This window comes from Physcomitrium patens, chromosome 13 (genome assembly GCF_059467195.1).
Source record: "Physcomitrium patens ecotype Gransden chromosome 13, ASM5946719v1, whole genome shotgun sequence".
NCBI lineage: Eukaryota > Viridiplantae > Streptophyta > Bryopsida > Funariales > Funariaceae > Physcomitrium > Physcomitrium patens.
Window position 1 is genome coordinate 566,130 of NC_143422.1, and position 27,962 is coordinate 594,091.

Consider the following 27,962-nt stretch of genomic DNA (forward strand, 5'->3'; position numbering starts at 1 on the left):
CCTTAACTTGTAAGCTTATGCACTTAGTCTTTCCTTGAGTTCGAATTCCCCTACACAAGTTTATTCTAAAACGAATCGTATAATAAGTAAAATGACAATTACAATTATCAAGGACTCAACAAGATCACTATCAAGAATAAGTATCCACTATCTATCATATTTGGACATCTTGATGAGTTGAATCAAACTAAGATCTATACGAAATTAGATCAATAAAGGATATATAATTTAATATAAATAAAAGAAGGGAATGAATGGAAGACTACATTTTGAACCTTGTATAAAGTATTTGAATATAATGTCATGTCTTTTGAACTTACAAATGTACTAATAGCTTTTTAACATGCAATGAATGATGTCTTTCAAGAGTTTTTGAACAATTATATTATCTGTTATCTAAATAATATCTTAATCTATTTTAAAAATACAAAAGAACATGTATTTTATGTTTATAGTGAATTACAAAAATTAAGCAATATAAGGCTCTATGCCAAGTTAAGAAAGTATGTATTTTATACTACTCAAGTCAACTTGTTATGATATATTATTTCAAATGATGAACTTATGATGGATCTTGAGAAAATTCAAATTATTATAGATTGAAAGATCTCAAAAACGATAAGAGATATTTAATGGTTTTTTAGATTTGCCAACTATTATCAAATATTCATTAAGGACTTCTCTCAAATTGTAGTTCTACTTATACATTTGATTTGTAAAGACAAACTTCATTGGAATGAAGAAGCAAAAGCAGCATTTGAAGCTTTGAAGACAACCTTTGTTTTTGCATCAATCATATATCATGTCAACTTTTCTAAGCCATTCTTTATGGAAATAAACACATCAAAATTTGCCTTGAATACTGTATTATCACAAATGGGAATAGATGATAAATTTCACTTATTGGCTTTTCATTCTAAAAAACTTTTAGCAGCCAAAATCAAGTACAAGATTCATAATAAAGAACTTTTTATTTTTATTTTTAGATTATGAAATATATTTTTAATTTGTATTATTGATTTTTTTTATTTTTTGGATTTTTAGTCTGCACATCAAATGCATATATTAAGATTTTAACAAAGATTCTTAGCTTTCAATAGATATTATTGGACTTCGTCGGAGTTGAATATAAGTTGTTCAATTTATTCAATCAAATTTAGAATAAATTACAAATATATATATATAAGACTTGTTAAAGCCACATATCACAAGATTTGATGATCGTGGCCGTTGCAACGCCGGGGGGAGCTCATGCAGCTAGTGACAACGTCTTCAACCTTATCCGTAGCGTTTGCACTGGCATATTAACCACTGTGGGCCGCTGCACGACCAGCATTTGCAACTTTGTCAATAATTAATTAGTTAGTTGAACTATACATGAGATGGAGAATATATCTGCACAACTGCTTTTACTTTATTAGTAATTGTGAGCATCACAAATAGTCCAATTGTGAAATTATACTCTCAGCCCTTCATATCACAAGATTTGATCGTGGCCGTTAAACAGATTCTTGGGAATGTGGGGGGGGGGGGGAGAGGAGGAGGAATGTGGAGGGGCAGGGAGTAACCGGCTTTGCAGGCGGAGGGCGGAGAGCTCCGGCAGCCCGCAACATCATGTGAATGAGCATCTTAATTATTCATTTGGTTTGCTGGGTTGCCGCTACCCGTACGGCGTTGGTGAAGGTGAGTAAGACCATGGCCGCGTCGAGTACCAGGCGCTGCACGTGAGTTTCGCAAACACACCACATTCTAAACTGCTACGGGCTGAAGCTGTGTACACGGTTAAATTGTGAAGTGAACGAGAGTCTAGATTGAGGGGTTGTTTTGTCGCCCACCCCAGTCGGCGAAGGTGTAGTGGGCGGAGGGTGTGCCGTGAACTGAAGTTTGACCCTTCATTTTATCCCGCATGTGAAAAAAGCACTGTTAGGGTTTGTTCCGGTTGTATCGAAGACGTGTGCAAAGATGTGATCTAACAAATTGTATCTACCAGGATACCTGACGGACTGTCCTTGCGCCAATGCGAAGTGTATCAGACGCTCATTCATGTCGCCGAGGGGCGTGAGGAGAGAGGTCAGGGCCCTCGACCCATTGTGGTCATCTCTGATGTAGGGAAAGACTACGACGATGCGGCTGCATTGTTAGTTCTCAAAGAATTTCACCGCTTGGGGCATGTCGAACTGCGTGCCGTGGTGGCCAACCTGATGCCAGCAGATAAAAGGACGCGGCTTGCCAGGGCCTGGCTCGATGCCCTAGGACTGCAAAATGTGCCAGTAGGAAGAGGCACGCGCGGGAAGCCCGACGAAGAGGAAGAGCTGGAATTGGAATATGAATTCAGTTGGAATGATTTCGTGATGCCTGCAGACGTCCCTCAGCGAGACGGGCAAGATCTTCTACTCGAGGCCTATCAACATGCCAAGGCGAAGGGCGAGAAGTTGTACCTGCTCTGCCTGTCATCGCTGCAAGACATACACAAATTCGCATCCGCCTATCCTGATTTGGTTGCACACTACACTGCGGAGGTTCACATGCAGGGTGGCAACTATATATCTAGCGAGGGCAAGCTGGAGCCAGATAGGAGTGCTGCTAACAACCGTTATAACTGGGAAGCCGCGAGGGCATGGCACTCCTTCCTACAAAAAAATGCTCTCCCGAGCTACACCTACACGAAGGCGGTTGCCTTTGCCGCAGCCTTAAGCTCGGAGGTGTTCGTGGAGTTGGAGGCCTCGGGCCACCCCATCGGTTCGTATCTGCGCAGAGTGCAGGTGGAGCAGGATTTGGCATTCTACAAGCAAGCGTGCGAAAGCGACCCGGAGAAGCGGTTTGCACCCTTCATGGACCAGCAGTGGTTCCTCGTCCACAAGACGAATTGGCAGCAGAGACCGAACGCCGATTTAGGAGCCGGCCTGCCGATAGGCGAGGAAGTCATTCCCTATCTGTCCAAGATCGTGCTATACGATGTGCATGGTGCTCTGGGCGTGTCTGGCGAGGATGTCATCGAGAAGTTGGGAATATTCCGGAGTAGGGACCGCAGCATTGAGGTGGAGTTGAAGTCGACAGGGAAGGTAGTGAGGGTCCATCATTGGATCGCAGACGATGAGCAGAGCGTCGCGGTACCAGATAAGGTACATGCGGTTCTATCGGCTCTTTTGAAAGGCTCCCTTCTTGACGCTTTACGTTATAGTAACTTGTAAGAGTTTTGTGATTTTTGAACGTTATAATAACTTCTAAAATTTAGATTTTTATTAAGAGTGGATATATCATTTAGCATTTTATATGAGGATTTGATTTGATTTGATGATATTTTATATGTGGTATTTACCATTATATTTAATAAAGATTTGTTTTAGTGGTGGTTTTCACTGCCATTCTATTTTAGTTATTGCATTTGTTTTAATTATAAAACTACTTAGATGCATAAAACCTGAAATAAAATGTTCTATAATTTGAATAATATTTTTTAAAAAAATTATATAATATGTTATAACAAAATAATATTTTAAAGAGAAACTTAATTAAATAAGTTTTTTGAATTTTTAAAATTAAAAATGTAGTAATAAAATTTTACAATACTTTCAACAGAGTGTGTGTAAGTAAACTTCTTATTACTAAAATAGAATAATATGTAGCCGATTTACATTTTATTTCTTGTACAAAGAAAACAATCAATGATGAATTCTTGTTTATATAATACCTGTGTTTGAGAAAATGAGTAATTTTTTTGATTTGTAAAAATTCTTCCTGTGAACAAAAGTAGCATGTACATTGAGTGCTGTTGTGTATGTCAACAAAAAAGTGTTCTTTGAAGCAAGAGTGATGGTTGAAAATTGGGATTGAGAGGCAACCCGTGAACAAACTTCAGCACCCCATGTATGTGAATGTGGATCAGTGCGGGCCTTATGAGGAATGGGTTCTGAGTTCCCAACCTGCCAGCCCCGCTAGTTCCCCAAGTTCCCTCCCTACGTTCCTAGAAACTGGATCGGCGGTTAAGATTGAATCTGAGCAGCAGCTGCGATCCGATGGGCCACGATGGCGGAGCCAGTCGATTTTGTTGGGAGGTTTCAGAGACACATCGTGACGAGGTACGATGAGATTTGAGTGCACGAGTGGGTTGTAATTTAGCCATGATATTAACGTTGGAAGGAGCCTCGGAGTGGGTATTATTACGCTGATCAATCGGCCAGCCTTGTAGTTGTGCACAACGAGCTTGCTCAGATGTTTCTCACTTGAAAGACACTCCTTAGCTGTGAACTTTGCGTGGGCGTACTGTACACGTATTAGGGCTGTAATCTGTTACGACACATGAAATTTTGATTGTATCTAGCCCTGCCTGTTCTCGTTGTTGTGCAATTGATCTACGGCTGAGTCGTCATCTTTTTAGTTACACTGCAGAATTGACTTCTTCCGCATCCTTCTGTTTAGCCAGAAACCTCCTATTCTGGAATCACTTCCACACTCTTTTCACTCTTTTCATATGAAAGGGAAGCTTTGTTGTCAGGGTTCCTGTAAAGTAGGTAAGCAGATTGTTCATCTCTTATATCCTTTCTCTGTCTGTTTTCAATGTGAAACTACAAAAGTGATCTGTAATTGAATATACATAGTTGGGTTCTGATTGAAGTCTGGAATTGGTTTTACATAATGTAGTGATTTCATTACGATACTTACACTCGTGAACTTCAAGAAAGACCTTGTATGCGATTTTATTGTTGTGGGGTGCTAATAATTGAAGGTTTGGAGATTTCGGAGATAAAAGTAATGTCTGGGAGAGATGAAGGTCATTGTCACGGTTTGAATTCCGGGGGGTCATAGCGAGTAGTTTCTGGTGCGTAAGTTGTTTTAAGAGCCTTCTTATGGCACTTCTCTTTAACTTTCTTCCACACTTGAACAGAGGCTTACACCAGCCGACCTCCTACTTCAGTCAAAGTCTTTTTGGGTATTTAGAAGAATGCTTTGGCTGGCTGAAGATCAGATGGGGGATTGCATAGTATTCGTAGTAGGCTACAAATTGCAATCTGCAGGAAGAATTTTAGTAGAGCTCTAGTTTCTTTCCGATTTCGTTGTGAAGCTAAAGTGTGTTTCTCGTAAGAATATTTTTAGTAACCGCAGTGCACCATATCCTAGGTGTGGTTTCGTGCAACATGTTTAAAAATGGCATTTGAGACCTGTTTCAGTAAGCAGGGGGTGTCGTGGATAGAATTGTATTGGCTGCTGCAGAAATCGAACCTCATTCAGACTGTCCATCCAAACCTGGAATCTCCGAGTTCATCGTACATTTTTGAAGATAAATTCAACCGATAGGCTGCATAAACCAGGCGGTCTTACCCGCAAACGATATGGCTGAGCAACCTCCAGATCATTCCATGTGCGCGAAATGTCGCAAGATAGACTTTCGTAAGGCATTCTTTGTCAAGCGTTCTTCGTGGGAGGACATCTTTTCAGAGATTCAAGTCCACAGCATTCTCTGTAACATTGCTCACATTCTCAACACCCATAATAAATGCCGCTGCTGCTGTTTGATACTCCACGGAACTAGGCGATTCCATCCATCTTTGGAGGCACAGAAAAGTACCAAATTGGCTTGGGACCCCTACTGTAATATGCAGGCGAAGGTTGAAGTTCAGGAAGGTGAGGTGGAGTTTAGAAGTGTAGTGTACATCTATCCAGGATACAACTTCGACAAAGTATTGGCTATCAACTTACTGTCACGACAAGACGAGAATGAAGCCTCAAAGGCGCTGAGAACACGGCGTGTCAAGCAGCATCAGGCTGAGCTAACACATAACAACAACTGGGTCAGTACGTGCAATAGCAGGCACAAAGACTGTCACCATTTATGGCCGCGTTCATCCTTTGAAGAACTTCGGTTCCGAGTTATTGATGTCCAAGACCGCTGCATTGTTCCTGTATCCAAGAATTGCGAGTACGTAGCTCTGAGCTATATGTGGGGCACGACTCCCATGCTGCTGACATTGAAATCTAACATTGAGATGTCCTCACTTCCGCAAGGTCTGGATAAAGGGCCATCACCCTTGCCTCGAACAATCTCAGATGCTATGGAGCTCGTGGGAGACATCGGACAGAGATACCTCTGGGTTGATGCTCTCTGCATCATACAGAATGATAAAAAGGACCAAGAGCATCAGATCCGCAATATGGACCTCGTATATGGTTTCGCATCGTTCACAATCATTGCCGCCGATGGCGATGGCGCAGATGCTGGCCTTGTAGGTGTGAAGGATGTCTCGCGGAACATTGTGCAGGACATAGAGGAAGTGGAACCAGATCTTCATCTCGCGGTCTCATTGAGCGGCTTTGGCACACTCCAACGCGCAAGATCGAAGTGGAACACGCGTGCCTGGACCTTTCAAGCAGCGTTACTATCCCGCCGGATGGTCATTTTCTTCGGTGGCGAGATGACATGGGAGTGCCGGGAAGCAGTCTGGACTGAAGATTTACACATCTCTTCCGGAACGATCGGCAGCTTCATTGCACCGCACTACTCCAACCACATGACACCCCTGCTCGAGAGGCGCTTGGCGGCTTCGAAGGCGAATCCTTCTGCATACGCCAGCTCGTTTGCAGCAATGAACCATGACAATCTAACCATGCATGAGAATGCGGTACGTGAATATACGGCTCGTCAGATGACGTACCTGTCGGACATGCTGAACGCATTTGCGGGCCTGGCCAAGATATTCGAGACTCCATTGGCGACCGGTTTTTCGCAGGGCTTACCGAAAAACCGCCTCGATACGGCCTTACTCTGGACGCCTGAGCAGGCACTTACGCGTCGCCCTGGGTTCGCAAGTTGGTCGTGGGCCGGATGGGTTGGAAAATCACGATACTTTAGCATGAACTATAACATCATCAAACCTATGGTCTGCTTTGATAACGAGCCGCAGAATTGGGAAGAACAAAACTATGAGCCCCCAGCTCGACCCTGGAGAGTGGTGAAGCCTCGCTCTCCCACACAGAGACCCATATTACCCCAGCCTACTCCAAACCACCGCCTCTGCTTCTCCGCGTACACCGCGTCCTCCGGCTACTTTCAGTTTGAAAACCTCGAACCGCCGTTGCCCGTTCCCCTCTTCGTGGCGCTCTTAGACCAGGATGTGTTTGAGATCGGACGTATGGGTCTCGATCGCGGAGCCTATCCAGCTAGTGGTGTTTACTCGCTGATAGTGCTGTCGGAGTGCTCCGAGCCCGTGCAGCAAGAAGGGCTGATTGGACGGGATGTTCCCACGTGATTAGTCCCACTTAGTCGGGGCGGGGTAAATGATGAGCTCCAGCTGCCATTCTTCAACGTGATGTTGATTAGGTGGACAGGTGATGTAGCTGAGCGTGTGGGGTTGGGTTGGATGCGTAGGGAGAACTTCCTCAAGGCAAAACCAAAGTGGACTGAGGTGGTTCTGGAGTGAAGGCATTCATGGGGGGTTGGTGGTATCCGAATTAAGAAAGAGAAGAAAATGAAGACAAGTTGAACTTCGATCCTCATAACATCCTTAAGAATACCAATTATAGCTTTGTAATGATACCCTCTAATCAAGTCTTTTTAGTTTTGGCCCCTTGCACAGTAAGGCTCACAAGTTGGGGTTAATTCTCAAGGTGGCTTTCATTTAAATCAACGATACCATTCAACATTACCCCTACTACACTACATAACTAACAAGCAGAACTCAAACCAAAACATGAATTACTATCATGAAGAGAATTCCGCTTAGTTCAATTAGAATCTTGACAACACTTGTACCCAGAAGACCAAGATATGACACCCACAAAGTTGGCGCATTTGTCTAGCAGCACAACCACCACCTCTTGCATTCTGCAACCACTTTGAAATCGTGCTAAAGTTAGGCTAAACCATGCAAAATTACAGAAGTTAAGCTGGAGGTGAAATTTCTTAAAGTATTAGTGTATGTGTTTCAATTATCTAATATCTCATATACCTAGTCACTTCACCCTCAATTGCAGGTAGACATTGCCAGTACACTTCTTGACAACAGGTATAAAAAGAGGGATGCATCCAACTTTTGGTGACTCATTGGCAGATCCTCAGCCAAGAATAATCATTTTCCGCACTTGGTTGTCAAACTCCAACCAGTCCAAGCATTTGATGAATACCCGCCTCCGCCGACATGCCACCCCACTATCTTCCTAAGAAACGAGTAGTAAAACTTAGCATTCTCCATGCGGCTCAATGTTGATGTTCTCAACGACGACAAACTCAAATAGATCATTAAGACATGAATAAAGTGATGACTTATGCTGCCAAATTCAGCCACGATATTGCCATTATGAGAAGGGAGGAAATGCTGTACATCCACCTCATGTCGGACGAGCAAAATCGCGGTACTGCTCCGGAAGCATAATATGTTTGAAGATTTGGGAAGTGAGCAGACGCTTTCTAGTATGTCCTCAAAGGTAACAATGGTTCTTTTGTCATCCTTCCAAACGAAAGCCTGGGAACAAGTTTTTTTCTTTTTTCTTTTGAAAACAGCTTGGGGGCGAGTTTGAATTGCGGCAGCTGCCTAAATTAATCACAGACACTCATTGTCATCAAGACAGTAGAAGATCAAGTCGACTGTTCCCGAAACAGACCGGCCGTGGAGCACCACGAGAGATTAATCTATCTTCCCCATCCATCCAACCCAAGACAAGCTTGGAAAAGAGAACAAACTGGTCATTGCGTCTTCTAATGTTCTTCTTCATCCACTACATGGTGCTGAACAATGGTGCCATGTAAGTGAAATGCTCAGGTGCCAAACTGGAAGAGCCCAGAGGAAACTCTGTCCAAATGGTGGACAAGTCTTGCAAAAGCATCAAGACCATCACATTCATAACTCAACTGTCAAGCTAAATATTCCTCCACCCGTTGTCTATAGATAATGGTTGAAGTTGTACCTGTCTGTCTCCCAAGGATGGAGCAATTCCTCTGCACCCATGCCCTGATCATACAAAGTGTGAATAAATGATTGGGGGTTTCTTGGTCTCTCGAAGACTGTCTTCTCACAAAATGGCTTGTTGGCACTCCCAGTACACTTGTTGCTTTGTGTTGAGTATGAACTCTCTTCCGAAAAAAAACTTTTCTTGCAAAGTCCAACCTTGCTAAATTCAACTAAGGTTTGTTAAGATATATACACAATTGAGATTAAATTAAAATTAAAGACTTTAAAACTAGATTTAAAGAATATTATTTAATTTAGGTTCTTGAGTGGGTTAGGATAAAAACTTAATTAGAGGAGGTTAATTCTATTTCATTCGTATAAATGTATATATATACATATATATATATATATATATATATAGAGAGAGAGAGAGAGAGACAAGACTATGGCTTTCTTTATTATTTTCAATTCCTTTCTTATTTTGAATCTAGTTTCAAGAGTCTCTAGTTTTTTTGTTTGTTTTTTTTTTTTTGTTTTTTGTTTTGTTTTTTTTTTTATCTTTTGGCAATAGCTATTCTAGTTTCTTCTTAAATATACATATTTACTTTATTTTTTTATTTTTTTAAATGTTCTTTAAGAAACAATTTACTTGTTTATTTGCATTCTTCAATTTTTTTTCCTTATCCTACACAACAACATTCCTTGATATATGGAGTCCTTTCAAAGGCCGATTCAATCATCTTTTTTGGTACTTTGGTAGTTGGTGTCCACCTTTGCTAACACTATAAGTGTGAAATTTAATTTTTTTATCTTAAAATAGAAAAATATTATCAATTTCTAATCAATAAGTAATTATTCTTTGGATGGGATCTTTCAAAGCAAACAACATACTGATTTAGTCTCAATTTGAGTAGAATCTTAGCAATCAAAACAAGGATTTTGAAAAAAAAAAAAAATCAACATTACAAAATCACATAGTTCAAACAAAGTTTATAATTGAAATTTTCTTTTGAGAGGAAAGCAAAACCATTGCAAGGGAGAGCTATGCCTCCTTGGCTCCCTTGCAATCATTGCAAATGTCTTGTTTAATACACAATATAGGATCTACAAATAAATTAGGCAACTTATTAGAATTAATCTATTTGTGATATATATATGGCATATTTTACATATTGAGAAGTTAGTTCTTTAAAGACAAAATTATAGATTTATAACTTTTTATTTTAAAAAATTAAAAAAAATATTACAAAAGAGATATTTTTAAATAAAATCAACTAATGTAATTATCGAGTTTTTATAATTTTTTCTCATTTAGCCTTCACAAGTTTTATCAATTCTTATATTATTTATTTAGTAATTCTATTTTATTGGTATTTAATCTAATATTCTTCTTAATATTGGATAGTAATGCTAATATTTAAAATATGAGTACTACAATATTTTGCAAGTGTTTAAAATTTTAGTTCTATAAGTAGAATATTATTTTATTTAATTTTTTTAAAAAACATTTAAGAGTTAAAAATTATACTTTTGTACTTTACTTAAAACAAAATGTTATAAGGTATTTTATTTAAAATTTTAGATTTTGGATAAAATAGATTTCAAAAACAAAAATAAATTGATAATATTACTTCTTAAATATAAAAATTTAAACGTAAATATGATTGCTAATATTGATTTGTAGAAGTATTCTATCTTAATTAGATATTAATACTATATTGTATTTTTTATTGAGCAATAATATTTTTATTATCTTTAATATTATCCAACTAGATTTAATTTTTTAATCTTGTATTCTAAATATTAAGAAAGTAAATCTTGACTCTATCTAAATGCACCAATTTTTTTTAATTATTGGTATAAAAGACATTACTTTATTTTTTTAGTACCATTAAATTTTATTTTTTTATTAGATGTAATATCTTTGAAAATAAATTAGTTTTTAATCTTCTTTGATTGTTAATTTTTTGTAGTCTATTTTTCTAGTTTATTTTTATTTTTTAAAAATATATATATATATACATATATATATATATAAATACTTCTAAACAAGGCCATTTGTAACCATATTCAAAATTATGCTTATTCTAATAATTTATTCTTATTTGGTTAAAGTAAAAAAATTTCAAGAAAATCTTTTATAGTGTCAAATTTCTCTTTTTATAAATATTATATTTTTTACATTAAAAATACTCATTTAGTTTATTTTATATTTTTATATTTTATATTTTAAAAATTTAAGAAGTTATATTCTACTCATAAAACATTACTAAAATAGATGAATCATCTAAGTCTTATTTCACTAAGCTGAAGCACAACATCACTAGAATAATCATCTCTTAAATATTATCTACTTTGACTTGAAGAACTTAAAAATGGCAATTCATCTTCCTCCTTTACAGTGCCAAGGCTACTTTTGCCATTAGCAAACAACTTGATATTCTCTATGAATTCTCTTCACTTCTTGGTTTTAGAACCGCATCCTTTGATTCACTTTGTCCTTGCAACATTGCCACCACTCGCTCCATGCTTGATCATTGCTCTGCTTCGTTTTTGATACAAAGCAAAGCAATATTGATTGCACAATCTCAAAGTAGAAAGAATTTGCTTCAAAAAAGTGTTGGACTTTTGGCTGCTATTAAATTCTCAATTAAGTCTAAGATATTAAATTTTATATATAATTGTTTTCCTTTTAGGGCAATTACATCAATATATAAGTCTAAATACAAAAAAACACCCAAATATATGATAAAATAACTTTAAAATCTTATTTATTCTTATGAAATTTTTTTCCCAAACTTCAATAATTCATATCTCATGATCGGACATCCAAAAAAACTAAATTTTTATATGAAGCACTATTATATTTTCAAAAAGTACCAAAATAGATTTTAACTACAAATTCATTACGGATCTTGAGATATTGCCAAAATCCTAGCAGTAGCTTTAAACCATTGCTTACATACACTTGCATGAAATTTTCTTCATATCTCACAAACTAAGTACTCAAATACCAAAAAAAATTAATTTATAGCTTTTTAACCTAATAACACACATTTGTAGAAATTTTGAGCTAAAATTTCGTCCAGAAACTCAAGATATGGCTCCAACCATTACTATCAATAAAACGACTCACTTACTATCTTTGAATTACATGTGCTACTTTCAACGCCCTATAACTCCTTCATTCAAACTTAGAATTCATTAAACAATATATGAAACATGTAGCCAAAAAAATGCTCTCTCCAATCATAATTGCCAATCCTTTGTTGCTCTCCATAAGCATATGTTATGCCCCAAAGAGAGATAGAAGGTATAAAATTGACACCTTAACTTTGAGCACCAATAACTCCTTTATAAAAACTCCAAATTATGCAAAATTTGCACCCAAACTATATTCAAAAATCTAAACATGCTGATCCTTGCTTCTAAAGCTAAAATGACCTCAAAAGAAAAACCCTAATTCCTAGTAAGGCCTCAGGCAGCCTTCTAATAGTTTAGACTTTCAACTTAAGACTCCAACCTTCTCTTAAGCTTTATACTAAATATCTAAATCTTACATAATACAATCACCATAATCAAAACAGATAAACCTTTAAATAAATTTTCTTATATCAACTCTCTTTAAATTTAATTACAAACCATTCTAATCCACATCGAGACTTACAAAAATAATATATGCTTTAATTAATTTTTACATACTATAAGCAACTATTGTACAATAACGATGAACCTCCATTTTTTCTTCATCATTCAAAGTCATTGTTTTGTCTATTAAGTCTATTAATTTATCTTCCCGATATAAATTCCATGTCTGTATAATCACCAAAACAATAAGCTATATATAAATTTCTAAATAAATATTTTATATTTTACAAATATTTAATTTTATTTCTAGTAATTTTGATTATAAAAAAATAAAATTATCATTAACTAAAACTATCATTTAAAATAAAATAGAGATGCCAAACAAATACATATTAAAAAGAAATTCCTTATCCATTTAGTTAAGTAAACTTTGTCAAGAGCATATTTTTCATCAATATTTATTTTTCTACTTATATTTTCCAAATATAAGACTTTAAAGCTAAACACATCCACATTATCACTTATTTGACCAAGTGATGTATGTTTTGGTGCTAAGTATCTTCTATGCACATATAAAATCCAATTGTACTTAAGAAATTGAACATAAATAAATCAAAATATTTTATCTTATAACTTATACCATAGTTACCTTATAAATTTAAATTAAAAAATTTATATAAAATAAACTATAATATATATATATATATATGTATTATAATAAATACTTTTTTAACAACAAAAAAAAATGGCAAATGCAAGTGAAAAGCTTTGAGCCAAAATTTTACAACTTGAAATAACTACTAAACTTACTTGGTACCAGCAACATGTTTAGTCAATATGTAACTTTGTTCATCAGGAAAAAACAATGCCAAGCCAAAGTCTGCTATCTTGGCTTCATAATACTTGGTTATTAAAATGTTGCTAGCTTTAATATCACGATGAATGATCTTTGGATGTGCAAGTGCATGGAGGTAATGTAAACCACGAGCCACTCCTAAACAAATCTTTAACCATACATGCCAATTTAAGAGATTCTTATTTGAACTTGTTGTAGCATCACAACAATAATATTATTAGATAAAAAAAAAATTATGAATTTTTAAAAAATTAAATTGTGTTATAAGAAGTTCTAGATTAATTCTAGCAAAGAATACATTTTAAGTAATTGAAAAAGAATCAAGGCTACATAATTCAATGTTCCAAAAATATTATTTGTAAAAATTCAAAAAAAAAAATAGAAGAATAGAATACAAAGTTGAGAAATTAACTTACTTAGAAGAACTTGATCAACTTCACTATTATCCACATACTCATACACCAACAATTGTTGTTGCTCACAAATACAACAACCTTTTAAGTTCACAAGGTTCCTATGCTTCATTCCAGTTAGCAAAATAACTTCATTTAAGAATTCATCTACACCTTTAGAAGTCTTGGCAAATAGTTGTTTTATAGCCATTGTATTTCCATTTGGCAATGTACCCTACAAATAATAAAAAACATGGGTCATTTCTTTAGAAACAATCTATATTATAATTAAAATCAATTGTCTACTACTTGACACTTGACACCATGGGATGCACATACACATGGCAAATCTATTGACATAGAGATTAACATTTAGATCTCCAAAGTCTACTCAATGTTGTTGAAATTGTACCTTGTACACTGCCCCGAAGGCTCCCTCGCCCAACTTCAAATCAGCATTGAAGTCTCGTGTGGCAGTTCGAAGCTCGCTGTAGTGGAATATAGTTGGTTTAACCTCAAGCTCCTCAAACCCTAAGGTGATTACAAACGTAAGTGCTTCTCTACATAATCCAGTTTCTATAAGCCCATGCTCAAACTAGAAAAGAAATTATTCAGCTGTTACATTTGCTCTTGTAAATTTTTAAATTGAATAAGTTGTGAGCCACAGTCAGCATGCCAAGTTCAATACTTCGAACTACCCGAGGTGCAGATAAATTCGTACTTTGTTGGACCTGAAGCTGGAGATATCGCTTGTACTTTGAGTTTCTATACAATAGAGCAGCCAGACTGACCAGGAGGATCAGCAGTGATGTTACACTGACCACCACTGCGATTATCACAATCTTACGTTTGCTATCTTCCGTTGAACCTGAAACAATATACAAAAATTTAAAAAAATTTAAAAACTCTTTGAAGCACAGTTGTCAAGAGCATGAGAATGACATGTTAATTTGACCTCTAGTGAGAGAAGTAAGACCTGAAATGGAGCAGAATTGTTCACAGAAACATCTCGTCCCGTCATTGGGATCTGAAAAATTGCAGAAGGGATTCTCTTGTAGTCTGCACAAAATCAACAAAAGAATTCAGTAACCAATGTTAGCCATGAATTGAATTCCAATTATGCAATTCCGTGCGCAGACTTTTCAGCATGATTAGTACACAACTACTTAAAGCCAATGATTGATTTTTCGTTCCATCTACCACTGTTCTACAACTCTTTCTCATGCGAGCTGATCTATTGATGATCGTTGGTTTCCCTAATAGGATCAATCTCTATCAATCGCAAGGACTTGCTCACTTGATAACTGTGGCGGTGTTTGCGATATCATTCACATCGTAGATAACCTTGCTAATGTTGTTGTTCATCAATGAAAGTACTCTTAGAACGCTTGATGTTGAGTTTGTGGATGATGATGAGTTTGTAATTTTAGTCCTGAGCAAGCCCAGGGCATGAAGTTGACTGATGTTCAGTGTCCCATTAATGAGATTGTTGTCTAGATACCTGTAATGCCGAGTATCTTGTAAGGCCACTTCCACACAGCATTTTGATCAACTACATTGCAGGAATTTAAATCTTCAATTCAACCCAATACAAATATAATGGCATGCATTTTCAGCATGATAAACAAAGCATGATACAAAGTGCGCGATTAATTCATCTAGACACCAAATTTCTATAATTTAACTCTTGGTAAATTTAGCTTACAGTTCCTGAAGAGAGCCAAGTTCCGAGATGTTCCAAAAATTGGGATCGGTTGTCAGTTGATTGAACGACAGATCCAACACTGAAAGACTGTTGTTCTCAGTTCTGTTAAAAAACGACGACAACAAAACCGCTCCTGTGAACGCATTCCTGCTCAAATTCCTGTGGACATCATAAATACAGGAATCAGGGCATCTTATCCTCTGTTGCTCTAAATTCAACATATGTCATGTTCTTCCTGAGCCTGACCAATGGCAAATATATGAATCTCTCGCAAGAAAAATTGTGATATATCATGTGTTGCATTGCCTTAAGATTATTTTTTAATAAATAAATTGACAATCTAGCAACATAACTTCAAAGTTATGCTTATACGTGTGAGTTACTACATACATATCATGACCATTCGAAACTTACACACTGCGTAAGGAATGCATCGTTGTCAGGTCTGGCAGTGTCCCGGTAAACATGTTACTGGACAAGTCTCTGTCAATCCCACACACAAGAATAGTGAGAGGTTGCCACCACAACAAACCATCTATTGATCATCTACCCTTGTCATATATCGTTTTTTTTGCACTCTGAAAGTTTGACGTCAAACTTCAACTCCCTAAATGCAATTCGATTCCTTGGATACATCTAATATAATTATATGAGTGAATGTTTGCCATAGATTACAAGAACCAGACAGCTCAGAAAATAGAAATGGCACTCACAATACTTGGAGGTTCTTAATCGTTTTAAGAGTAGGCGCAGTTCCATTCAAAGCGTTGCTAGAAAGATCCCTGCATGCATCCAGAACCGAACCTCAGCCTTCCGAGACTAGTATGTTAAGATTGCCGATGGGGACAAGGAGATTAAGTTAGGTGAATTAATTCACTCGAAAACGGGAGTCTATGGGTTACATATTTGAATTCAGGTTCTTACAGTTCGACAAGCTGGGTAATGTTCTCCAGGGCAGGTTCTGGTATCGGCCCTTTAAAATCATTTCTGGCGATGTTTAATATCTGAAGGAACACAATATTCTTGATTTGAAGATACGGGAAGGACCCATTAAACTTGTTACCACTGAGGTCTCTGTTGAAGTGCCAATTCATTTCGTCAAATGACCATGGTCTGTGTGGTGGTAACAATTGAGATGAAAATTCACAAATCATGGTTTGGCACACTACTGTAGCAGCAAGCTTACAATGTCAAGAGCGACGCGTACTCGTCCCCAGAAAATGGGAACTCCCCTTCAATCGCATTGTCATGAACATCCCTGGGACAGGAAGTGCCGCAGAACAACTTTTAGGATTTGCATCAGCAACATGTAACTGCGATAGCATATCCGTATCGGGACTAGTTATGTATATATTGCATAATATTTATGCAATTCAAATGCAATGGAAGTCTTTAAATGTATAACTTAGTCACGTTTGACAAGAAAAGCAGAAAAAAAATTCGAGTCTTACAGAATGTATAGGCTAGTCTCATCCAATTTACGGGAGGTACTGCACCCCACGCCAATTGGGAGCTATATCTTTTGTCTCAACTGTGGAGATGCTCCAAGTTTGTATGTATGTTATCTGTATGTATGTAAGTATTTTTGTATTTGTTTTTTATGGCTAAATGAGTCATTGGATCAGCCATGTCATGAGATCAACAATATTTTAAGGCGTACAACAATGTATTCGACACAAGAGGAACGTTCGAGCAGGCGGCGCACTAGTTCTAAAAATAATTCACAACATCGCTTTACAAGCCATCGAACTTCGCATCATGCAGAACCCCAACCCTCGTCTTGGGCTCTTTCAAACATCAATTCTTGGAGGGGTTAGGTCCTAGTCCACATAAGGGGTGAAATACACATCAATTCGGCCGTTGAAAAATTTGGAATGTGAATCGGCAATGTAAACGGACTATTCGCCACCCAAAATTAGAATTCTAGCTATCTGGTATTGCGGCGGGTCCCGCATGAAGAATATCTTACTGAGGGCTTTGCTTCGTTGAAGCTCCGAAGAAGCTCGATAGCCTCTTCTTTGCTTTAAATAACACAATTCCGGATTTAAGAAGAACAGTTGTCCGCTCCTTTAACTTCGACTTTCTCATCGTCAGCTTCGATGGTGTTGACCATGCATTTATTTAGCGAATAAGATGATTCTCTAAAGGGTCCCTCTCCTGATGGTAGAATTGAATCACGCGAACTACTTTGAATTGTCATTGATACTCCAGCCTAACGTCTTTCAATCCAACAGAGGAATATAAAGTTTTGACCAAACATCTCTTAGGCGAGCTGCTACTTGACTATCTGTTTCCAACTATAAAATGTAGGAGCTTAGCAACCTAAAAAAAAAACATGGACAAGACCAGCAGCTAATAGTAAACCATGGAGCCGATTCCGAACGGGAGTAGGAGAAGCAGATCGTTTGAAACCACAATCGTTTAGAACAGGAACTCGGCATCGTCCATGTCCAGCAACTAGTACCAACGCCACTAGACCTCCAACACGAACAAGAAGGCGAGAGCAACACCGTCGCACACTTGACGATTCCATCAGCACCAGGACCATGAACTCCAATGTCGTCAGCGGCTGAAGGGCACTTCAGCAAATAGCAGCCTTACACTTGCGACACCACTGCACCACCCGAGAAAACGAGAAGGATACCAAATATTTAAAACAAATACTCCCAGAAATACAATGAATCAGTAGATTATTGTATAATTATCTATTGTAAAATCTACAAAATCTAAAAAATCAATTTAAACCATCATTAAAACAAATACCTTGTATAAATCTCGTCTAAAAAATATTAATATTTCGTACAACTGACAAATACTAACTTTCTACTAAGACAAATTTATATTTAAAAAAAATCAAAATTCTATACAGGTACACATACAATCCAAAATAGAAAACTAATCCTGAATATTATACTAAAATAACATAACAACATAAAAGAAACCAATTAAGTTGTTATATTATTTTGGTATAATAAAAGTTAACTTTTAAGTTAACTTCATAGTGAAAGAAGAAAACTAAATATCTGCATATATATTGTTCAAAGATCTAACTTAGTAATGAGAATGATTAGAACAAGAATAACTATCACTATTAACCTTTGTGATTTTTAAAAATACATTATAAAACTTCTAAATAAAATTACTTATTAACAAAAATGGGTTATAAAAAACAAAAAAATAAAGGTGAAAAAGTTTTAATGATGTAGGGTATTAACCATCAATTAAATTAAAAAATAATTAGACATAATAAGTGCACAAAAAGCAGCCTTTCATATAGTTGAACATGAATATATACATCTATATTTATAAAATACGTATTTATATAATTTAAGAAATACAATAAAACAATTAAAATAAATAAATAAGGAAATCCATGCATAAAAAATATTTTAATTAACACTAAATTTTTAACAAAAAATAAATAATAATATCACAACATACTTAAGTAAGCTTTCAAATAAATTATATATACATATATATACATACATACATACATATACATACATACATATACATACATACACCTATATACATACATATGTTTAACACACAAATAAATGACATCATAATTAAAGTTAAAAAAAATATAATATACAGAAAGAAAAAAAAGAACGAAAGAAAGAAAGAAAGAAACCCCCACTAAAATTTAGAATATACATATACTACAGACACAGTTTTTAAAAATTAAGATATAATTGAAAAATCATTGCAAAACATGTGTATAAGAATCAAATTTAGAACAGAAGTAGGAAGACCTTTCTTCACAACAAACAAAGTTCACAACATTTAAATAAATAAATAATGGTTTTAAAATATAAAAAACTTCAATTTAAATTGACAAATAGTTACAATAGGAAAACTTATAATTGAATTTTTATATATATATATATATATATATATATATACACATACATATATATACATATATACAAATATACCCCCTCTATTACCATTTTTAGTTATAAAACTACAAAATTTCATTAAATTTGATAGTTGTATAATGTAGTTATTATTTTTTATGAATATTCAAATTATATTAGTTCTTGTAATGCTACATAATACATTAATGTAATTCTAAAATATTAAAAAACATGCTTAGTTTCATACGTATTTACATATATATAGTCTTACAATGCACATAGTATCTATCAATAATATGAAATAACATTAGTTTTCTACACTCTATTAGATAATAGTATGTAATAATAATTTGGTTATTACAGAAAATAATGATGGTATGAAATTAACATATGTATGAGGAAGTTTTTTTATTTTAATTTTATAGTCAAAACGTTGACCTTAAAGTGAAGGTGGGTTCCATGCTTAGGTTTTACCAGGTTTGGAGGATCTAAAGTTTAGATTCCAAGTTGTGCAGCTTCTCTCATGCGAGAAATTTGCGTGCTGATGCAGTTTGCAGGAATCATGGTGGAGCCGAATGGAACCCGGTACTGCAAGATACTAGTGAGCTCTGTTTCCTACAGTGCATTTGAGGTTCGTCTTCTCCTTCTCCTTCTGCTGCTTCTTCTTCTTTCTACACTAAGGCAGTAACTCGATTAGTTGCTTGAGCATTCTGTTGCACCATGGCAACGCAAGGTCATGATAGAGAGCAGGCTAGTTTTCCTTTGAGGGTGATATGCATTAAAGAGACGTTTGAAAGTGATGGAGGGATATGCTTCGATGTTCCTGAAAGTTGGGGTTTTCACATAATCTCGCATACTTGGACAGAAGATGCGAGGAACTGGTCAGTTGCGATTGCAAACACCATGGCAGAGAAGAAGGTCACCTGTGACAAAAATGCCTATGCTGAGCTCTTCAAGCAGGTTAGTTTTGCAAAGAAAAGAGGCTACACTGACCTGCTGGAGTTCCTGAGCATTCTGGCGCTTGATGGGGTGCAGAGAGTATGGTTTGATGCGCTGTGCATAAATCAGAAGAGTGGTGACGAGAAGAACAGAGAAATAGCGCGAATGGGTGAGTACTACGCTCGGTGTGCTGGATGTTATGTGTGGTGTCACGGCATGGGCGGGGGGTTCCGGCTCTGGGCTCAGGCAGATCCTCCGCGGTATTACACGTTGCCGCGCTGGTTTTCCCGGGTATGGACTTTGCAGGAATTTGTGCTGCCAAACAAGCTGGTTTTTGTCGTGGGCATGGACATGGAAGGCTGCACTGCTATGTTTGCGCACAAGGCCTATTGCCGATCCAGTGGCTTGAGCTGGCAGCCAGCCGAGCTCATGGATACCCTAGTTGAAACTAAATTCGTGAGCCGCTATGAGTCTCTTCGTCAAGTTAACAGTAGGGAACTCTTCCCGTGTCCGCACTGCCGTCACCAGCAAAAAGGCCATGTATATTTTGTAGAGAGAGAAAAATACTTTGAATTGATGGATCGGAGCAGCCATAAATCCATTGAAGCAGGCAGGCTGCCTCCGACATTCTGGACCGAATTCAAGTCTCCATTGTACCGCTTGCGAACTATTTTGTCTTGCAATGAGGAACTTCGTAGTCTGCAGCGTGCAGCATTAGTTGTGCGGGAGATCAGTATGCGGGACTGCGCGGAGCAGCATGATGAAGACAGACTCTTGTCTATCCTGGGGCTTCTCCAAGTTGAGGGCAAAGTTCAGCTCAGAACTGGCAGGGGGTTGGAGGAGCAAATCTTCGACGTGGCCCGGAGTCTATTGAACAGCAGCCCTAGCCATGAACACCAGCAGCTACTCCTATTGCTTTGTTTCGCTCAGTATCATGGTAGCCCTGTCACTTCCATGTCCTGGGCACCAACCTTCTCTCGCCAAAAACTTTTAGGGGATATGAGGCTTCAAAGCTTCCCTATGTTTCATAATTTTACCTCCATAGCCCAAGTTGGAGGGCTTGGTAAACCGGGCCTAGTGCTGCGATGCCCTTTCTTGCGAGCCAAGGCTGTCCCGTTTGCAGAACACAGGCAAAATTGTAGCACTTGTTTGCAATGTCGACAAGCTGGTCGAAATCATCTTATGAATCACTTTATTCTCGAGATCCAGAATCGCCCACACTATTCTGTACTCCTATGGGCTGTTTCTGATGAAGACCATGAAGGTGAGCTGTGCTTTTTGAGCGTCACTTCTCCAACTTTCATCATGTCTATCAAGAGTGACACCAGTGTCGAGAGGTTGCGCACCATGTCTTTCCATGTGTATCTGCTTCTTCTAGCACAAGATCAGGTCCCAGGGTTTTCTCAGCCATACGGGTTGTTCCTGGTCTGTATCGGCAAGGATAAAGCAAACCTTCACAAAGTTGGTGTGTTCATGTGTGGGCCTGGATGGGATCCCGAAGCAATGGAAGAGCCAGGGGCTTATGATACTCCAGAAGCTCAATCTGAAGTTTCTACTTCAGAAGGAGAAGAAAAAGAAGAAGAAGAAGAAGAAGAAGGACCCTTTAACAATGAAGAATTGGAGGACTTTCAAAGCTCTCAGGCCATTCCATGGAAAGACGAATTTCCAGCAATCCTTCCTGACAACGAGGAGTTTGATAGTGATGATGAAGCAGATGATAACAAGGAAGGAGATACAGAAGAAGAAGAAGAAGAACAAGAAGAAGACGAAGAAGACGAAGAAGACGGTAAGGGAGATGAGATTGTTGATGCAGTATATGCTAACATTTCAAGCTGGGAACAAGATGTACTGTGCATGGATCGGGATAGATTTATTGTGGGTGGATTTGGAGCAATTGTACCGTTAAATGTTTTGACTTCAGACAAAGTTAATGAAGGGTTCCTTGTTGCCTCTTAGCTTTTGCATCATTTTTATGAAATTTCATGGTGAGGATTGCCATATACCCTAGTTTGCCATTGAGTTCCGTTTTGAAGTCTTTCTCAAGAGATAAGTGTCAGCCTCTTATCCAATTTATTTACAAATTTTCACATCTGCTTTTGATCGAGTATATGCACTTAACACGTAATCAATAACAAAATCTCTCATCTGTCAATGCATAGAGTCTAAAGGCACCACCTAATTTCAGCTCATGGATATGAACAAGAGAAACAATTGCTTTATATTGGGGAAAATCTGTATTGTATGCATCAGAAAGGGCATTGGAAGAATTGTGTTGAAGTCTTCAATGAGGAGTTGTTTTAACTCTGTTTTTATTAAGATTCAACGAGCAACTCAAAACAACTTGTGAGGCGTGTGTCGTGAGAGCTTTGGTGAATGTTCAGGTAATTTTGAGCACCTATTTTGAAGAGAGTTCCAGGGTGGCATTGTAGTATTTGTCTCAGATTATATTTAAATCAGGAAAATTTATGTTTTATTTTGGATGTATATTGGATAGGCTTTGATACCATTAATTTCTAATAATTTTTTATATGATTATTCATTTCATTCTTTTTTGCTAATAAATTATATGATTTTCTTCTAATCTAATATATATTTATATTAAAGAAGAGAAGTTATAAACTTTTATTTTTAGTCAATTTATCAACTTTTTAAATTCCTCCATTATAATAATAGTTTTTTATAATATTCTTTATAGAATTAATATCTCTAGGATTGCAATAAAATAATTTTAATATGATGTGTTGATGTTAAATTAGTTATATTCTCCTACTTAACTTGTTTGTGACTTAAGCATCTTCTAAATTTTGCTTCTTTATCATTAATACTTATTATGGCTTCTAAAACATTCTTAAAGTATGTAAAATTATTTTTAGATACCATATTATTTACAATTAATTCTTGCAACACTTACACTTAAGATTGTGTATATAAAATATTAAGGACTTGTAAATATAGACTTATCTAAAAATTTGTATGCTACCTTATTATTAACTTCTAATTATTGACTTCCAATCACTTTTAATTATTATTATTATTATTATTTGTCTCATTTATGTGTATATATATATATATATATATATATATATATATATTGTATGTTCTATAAAGTATCATAGACATACATATTTATCTAGATAAAAAATATTAGGTAGAAAATTAATACAAGTAGATTTGATAATATCTTGTGGCCTAGCTTCTTAGAAGCTTCATAGATATGGATTTGACTTTAGACATGTTTGTAGTTAATTTTTAGATTAAAAACCTTGCCAACAAATTGTCTATATCATACTCATATATAAAACTTGTCTTGCAAGTTAGATACATGTCTTATAGGTTGGACACATATTGGAGGTCTTATAAAATGTTGCCACACAATTCCTTGCTAGATAATATATATGGAGGAAAGAGTGAAGCCTTCTTCATTCTTATCAATGCCTTTTTTTATTATTGTTCTTGTTTCAAGAGTTTCTAGTTCTCTTCTCTATGAAAATATTATTTTGTTTTTAATATTATAACATTTTTGAATGATTTTATATTCTTTTTGAATGAAATGTGAATATATTAAGGTTTTTATTATTTGTGATTTATGCCCTTGATAGTTTGAAAAGAGAGCTAATTTATTGTTCTTATTTTGTTTTAAAAATAAATATATTAATTGATGTCTTTACTTGTATTTTAATTGTTGCAGACTATTTGTCTTTAAACTAACACTTTTTGTCTTTTAATATTTATCTTTTTCTTAAAAAAATTAGATTATCCTTCTTTGTAGAAATTTTTATTTGATATTAGAGATTTCAGATTACCTTCTTCTAATTTGACATGTTTATTTCATAAATTTTTCTATTACGGAAGAAAGAATTATAGATGCTAAATTCAACAAAAATAAGGATATATTTGTAACTATTATAGATCTTTAAAAGCTTGTCAATACTCTTATGATGGAAATTTTATTTATTACTAACATCAACTATAGAAATACCATTCCTACATCTTTGAAAGAAGTTAAGAATTAAGTTTAAAGTTTATATTAAGAAGTTGTGTAGTTGAAAGAAGCAAGTAGATTAAACTTATAATTGAATCTAAAGAAACTTGCTACTATAAGTATGAAAGATGCAAAATAAGTATATTAGAGAAGTTTGATAAAATAAGATTATAATTTTGAAGATTCCTATACTAAGTCAAGTTCTATCTAAGGTTGTATTTTTATCAATATTTTTATGGATTTACTTAAGTTGGATTCATAGATACACTTCTATTTAGAAGTACTCTCTCTTGGTTTGTATCTTTAATGGAAAAAGATTGAAAATTCTTTTACATTTTAAATTCAAACTTAAAAGTATTAAGGGCCTTGTAGAATAGATATTAGTTTGTTTTTGTAAGATATTGGTAAAATAGACTAATAGTCCATAGAATAGTCAATTCAGGAGGACACATGATTAACTTAGTTATTAAAAGTGATTATTACAGAATTATGGTTAGAATGTGAGAATAGGAAGTAAGTATATAGGAGTTATAGAAGTTAGTCTAAGGTCCAGACTATAATAGTCATGAGTCGGGGTAAGCTTCGTGCTACCTCTTTGTTTATTTTATTTTCTTTGTTGTTGAAGAGTAATGGATAGTTTCTGAATACTAAGAAGTGAGTTTGTGAAATAAATCAAAGATTGATTTATGGATTATTGATTATGTAGTTGGAATACTGAGTGATTGAATTATATGAGAAGTTATTGAAAGATTGATTATGGATGGAAGATTATGATTGTTGTTTATCAAGAGTTGTGTATGTGTTGTAACAAAGGAAGTTGGTGATTACAAAAATTTTGTGAATCCAGATTAGTTGGAGTGAAGTCTGTTATTCCTGGTGTTGGATGGAATTTATGTGTTTTGAGCAGTCTTTTGAGAGTGCAGGATTGCACATTATCGTTATCAATTGATGAAGGAGTATTATTATTGAAAAGAAGCATTGTAGTATTTCTCAATGTTTTAGTGGTTCGGATTACGATTAATTGAGTGATCTTAACTTGTAGGCTCATGCGCTTAGTCTTTCCGTGAGTTTGAATCCCCTTCTATAGGTTTATTTTGAAAGGAATTTGTAGAATAAGTAAAATGATAATTATGTTTTGGCGCCGCTGCCAGGGATTAACAATAGCATTGAATGTTAGGAATTAACTACCAGATGAATAGATGGAAAATAAGAAGCAAATTCAGCAATATATAATGAAAGATTATGGTTATTAAGAATGAGAACATTGCAACAAAGAAATCACACTAGTTGAAAGAAAGACAAGAGAGAGCGCAAGCAAGAAAATTGTTGCAAAACAAGCAAGAATGCAAGTTAAAAAAGAAGCGTTGACAAAGTTAGATTAAGCCATGGTTGCATGCATGTCGACATATCCAAGCATATCCAAAAGCTAACCAATCTTTAATATTTCAGACATATATATTGTTAAGAAAATTTCCAAAAGCACTCACAAGAAATTTTGTCAACAATCCTATGTATTTCTTAAATTCATTAACTGCAAGTGGACGAAATATAGAAGAATTGGGTACTCTATTGGGTACTTTTTCAATAGTAGAAACTGTCAATTCTGTAAAAATTGGTTTCGTAGAATGACATAAATTACTTGCCAATAAGGACCAATTTAGCGTATTTCAAAATCTATTATTTTCACCTCTAATTCAATCGATAAATTTATTCAAGGATAATAATAATAAATTGAGGAGATTAGAAAATCCAGAAAAGACAATTGGAGTAGGCAGTGGTAATTTTAATAAGAGATTAAGCAGCACATTGTCCTCTTCAATGACAGCGAGTGGTCTAGCAGTTCTAATAGCAGTCCAAATAGGTGACATGGGTGATCATACAACCAGCGTGGCTCCATTACCTACTTTTAGGGATTTTCTGGGTACGGATCTTGATCAACATTTTTCTCAGTTTCTGATAGCATGTGTAGCTAATAATGGAAGAACCAAAGATATTTGATTACAATGGTTGCCAGCAACCTTAAAGGACATAGTGTTTGAGTGGTACAACTGCCATCTAATGGGTCAATTTTTAAATCGGAAAGCATTGAAGAATGTATTTTTAACCCATTTTCAATCAATAGGTTTTGAAGATCGTCTTCGAAAGAAGTTAATGAATAAAAAAATATTCCTAAAGGAGGTAGTGGAATCGTATTATAGTCGGATGGTTGATATATTGAATAAGTGGCCGAATCACCAAATACTGGAGGCATTTATCTTATCCATATTAGTCAATGGTTTGCACCCACCAGAGTTAAAAATTTTTGTTAAGGAAGCTCAATCAAATACGGTGTCTGCATCCCTTAATAGAGCCAAGATTTGGGAAGAATGCCATTATGATCAGTTTTTAACTGCTGGAGCTACAATGATTCTAGTTCAAGGCAGTTATCAAAATCTGACTTGGAACGGATGAGTGAGTAATTATCCATGGATGTTAGAGAAAGGGGCCAATTCCAGTGCCAATATTCAAAGGCCAACTAATATTATTCCATTGCAAGCTCTACCACCGAACGTGACAATAGCGTATGTTTCATATTTTTTGTATCAACAACAATCATTAACTGCGATAGAGTAACCAATAATATCAGCTTTAAAAGTTTCCAATGAAACCTTGTTATTGAACCTAATAAAGAAAATCGACGAAATAGCTGTCAATATGGCCAAGGATAAGGAGAAGAGGTAAAAGCCTATTAATACTATGACCAATGTATGGTGCAGTAATTGTAAGGGCCACGATCATTTGGTAACAAAATACCCTTCACCCTCACAAATGATGCGTCAATATACATTTTGCGGAGGAAAGCACTTAACAGCTAATTGTTGGAATTGGCAAAGGCAACAACAATTCAGTAATCAGACCATGATCCCACCAACTTACTAGGACGTCAATCAAGTTCAATCAAGAAATACGTTTGGATGGAATGGAAATCAATGTAATCAAAAAAATCAAACATTCAATAACTTTCAAAGTTCCAATTTTAATCACGAGTTTGCATCGAGCTACAATAACTATGTTAAAGATCAGCAGAGATATCAACAATATGCTCCATCAACACCATCAAACCAAGTTCCCTTCATTCCAATGGAACAACCAAGATTATTTTCTAACCCTACATGGAACAAGCCTAATAGGTATATATCGGTGGAAACACCCAATATACCTGATGGGAGTGCAAGAAGTTCACTTTGTTATTTTTGTTATAGACAGATTAGTCATTATGTGAATGAATGTGCCAATTCCAAAGCCAATGACGACTATGTACCAATGTGTGGGAATTGCAAGCACTTGAAGTATACTTATCAGCAATGTAATACTCCTTTCAATTTCAATAATCAAGATCAGCAGATCCAAAGCCAAGGAAAAATCAAAGAGATAAATTAAGATCCTCAAGATTCTCCAATAAATCAGGTGGAATGTGTCCAAGCCATTCTTACAAAGAGTCAGTAAAAGTGAAAAGGACCAATTCAACATTTGGGTGATCTTGAAGCAAAGGACCAATTGAACTCAATTACAAGGACATTCAATTCAGGTCCTGTTACGAGCTTCTTACCAAGTATGAGACCTGACTCGATTGGACAACCCAATGAGGCACCGATTACGGAGGCTTTGATTCCGTTTCAAGCTATTTTGTTCTCTACACAGTTTTAGGAAATGTCCTTTTCATTGAAAGATCCTCTCAGAGGGGTAAATTCCATAGAAGCTCTATCTACTATTTCAAT

The 27,962-nt window shown here is 35.7% G+C and overlaps 3 protein-coding genes across 4 annotated transcripts; 2 read left to right on the forward strand and 1 right to left on the reverse strand.

The window, feature by feature from the left end:
- Positions 1–1,563: 1,563 nt before the first annotated feature.
- LOC112290146 (uncharacterized) lies at positions 1,564–3,375 on the forward strand. The gene is made up of 2 exons (XM_024536135.2): positions 1,564–1,724; positions 1,991–3,375. Exons 1-2 carry the CDS (start codon positions 1,621–1,623, stop codon positions 3,189–3,191), a joined length of 1,305 nt encoding a protein of 434 aa, XP_024391903.1. The 5' UTR covers positions 1,564–1,620; the 3' UTR covers positions 3,192–3,375.
- A 9,926-nt stretch (positions 3,376–13,301) lies between these two features.
- LOC112290745 (uncharacterized) lies at positions 13,302–16,675 on the reverse strand. The gene is made up of 9 exons (XM_090255120.1): positions 16,348–16,675; positions 16,137–16,205; positions 15,838–15,906; positions 15,424–15,582; positions 15,016–15,219; positions 14,695–14,777; positions 14,440–14,586; positions 14,131–14,249; positions 13,302–13,953 (listed from the first exon to the last, which is right to left on the reverse strand). The coding sequence occupies exons 1-9, from the start codon at positions 16,575–16,577 to the stop codon at positions 13,693–13,695; spliced, it is 1,341 nt and encodes a 446-aa protein (XP_090111246.1). The 5' UTR covers positions 16,578–16,675; the 3' UTR covers positions 13,302–13,692.
- Positions 16,676–19,771: 3,096 nt separating this feature from the next.
- On the forward strand, positions 19,772–22,189 carry LOC112290156 (uncharacterized). 2 transcript variants are annotated; one of them, XM_024536152.3, is made up of 2 exons: positions 19,772–19,914; positions 20,149–22,189. In XM_024536152.3, the coding sequence occupies exon 2, from the start codon at positions 20,187–20,189 to the stop codon at positions 22,176–22,178; it is 1,992 nt and encodes a 663-aa protein (XP_024391920.1). In that variant the 5' UTR covers positions 19,772–19,914; positions 20,149–20,186; the 3' UTR covers positions 22,179–22,189. The 2 variants fall into 2 exon arrangements, with proteins under 2 accessions (XP_024391920.1, XP_024391922.1); XM_024536154.3 differs by lacking the exon at positions 19,772–19,914 and having other exon boundaries at positions 19,921–21,486; positions 21,724–22,189.
- The last annotated feature ends 5,773 nt before the right edge of the window (positions 22,190–27,962 follow it).

Bases quoted from the DNA above. Each gene is read 5' to 3' on its own strand.
- LOC112290146 (XM_024536135.2), top strand. From the start codon at position 1,621: ATGAGCATCTTAATTATTCATTTGGTTTGCTGGGTTGCCGCTACCCGT. The intron at 1,725-1,990 runs GTGAGTTTCGCA...TGTATCTACCAG, and splicing joins TCGAGTACCAGGCGCTGCAC to GATACCTGACGGACTGTCCT.
- LOC112290745 (XM_090255120.1), bottom strand. From the start codon at position 16,577: ATGATTTGTGAATTTTCATCTCAATTGTTACCACCACACAGACCATGG. The intron at 14,778-15,015 runs GTGAGCAAGTCC...GATTTTGTGCAG, and splicing joins AACACCGCCACAGTTATCAA to ACTACAAGAGAATCCCTTCT. The intron at 14,250-14,439 runs GTACGAATTTAT...TAATCACCTTAG, and splicing joins CCAGCTTCAGGTCCAACAAA to GGTTTGAGGAGCTTGAGGTT.
- LOC112290156 (XM_024536152.3), top strand. From the start codon at position 20,187: ATGGCAGAGAAGAAGGTCACCTGTGACAAAAATGCCTATGCTGAGCTC.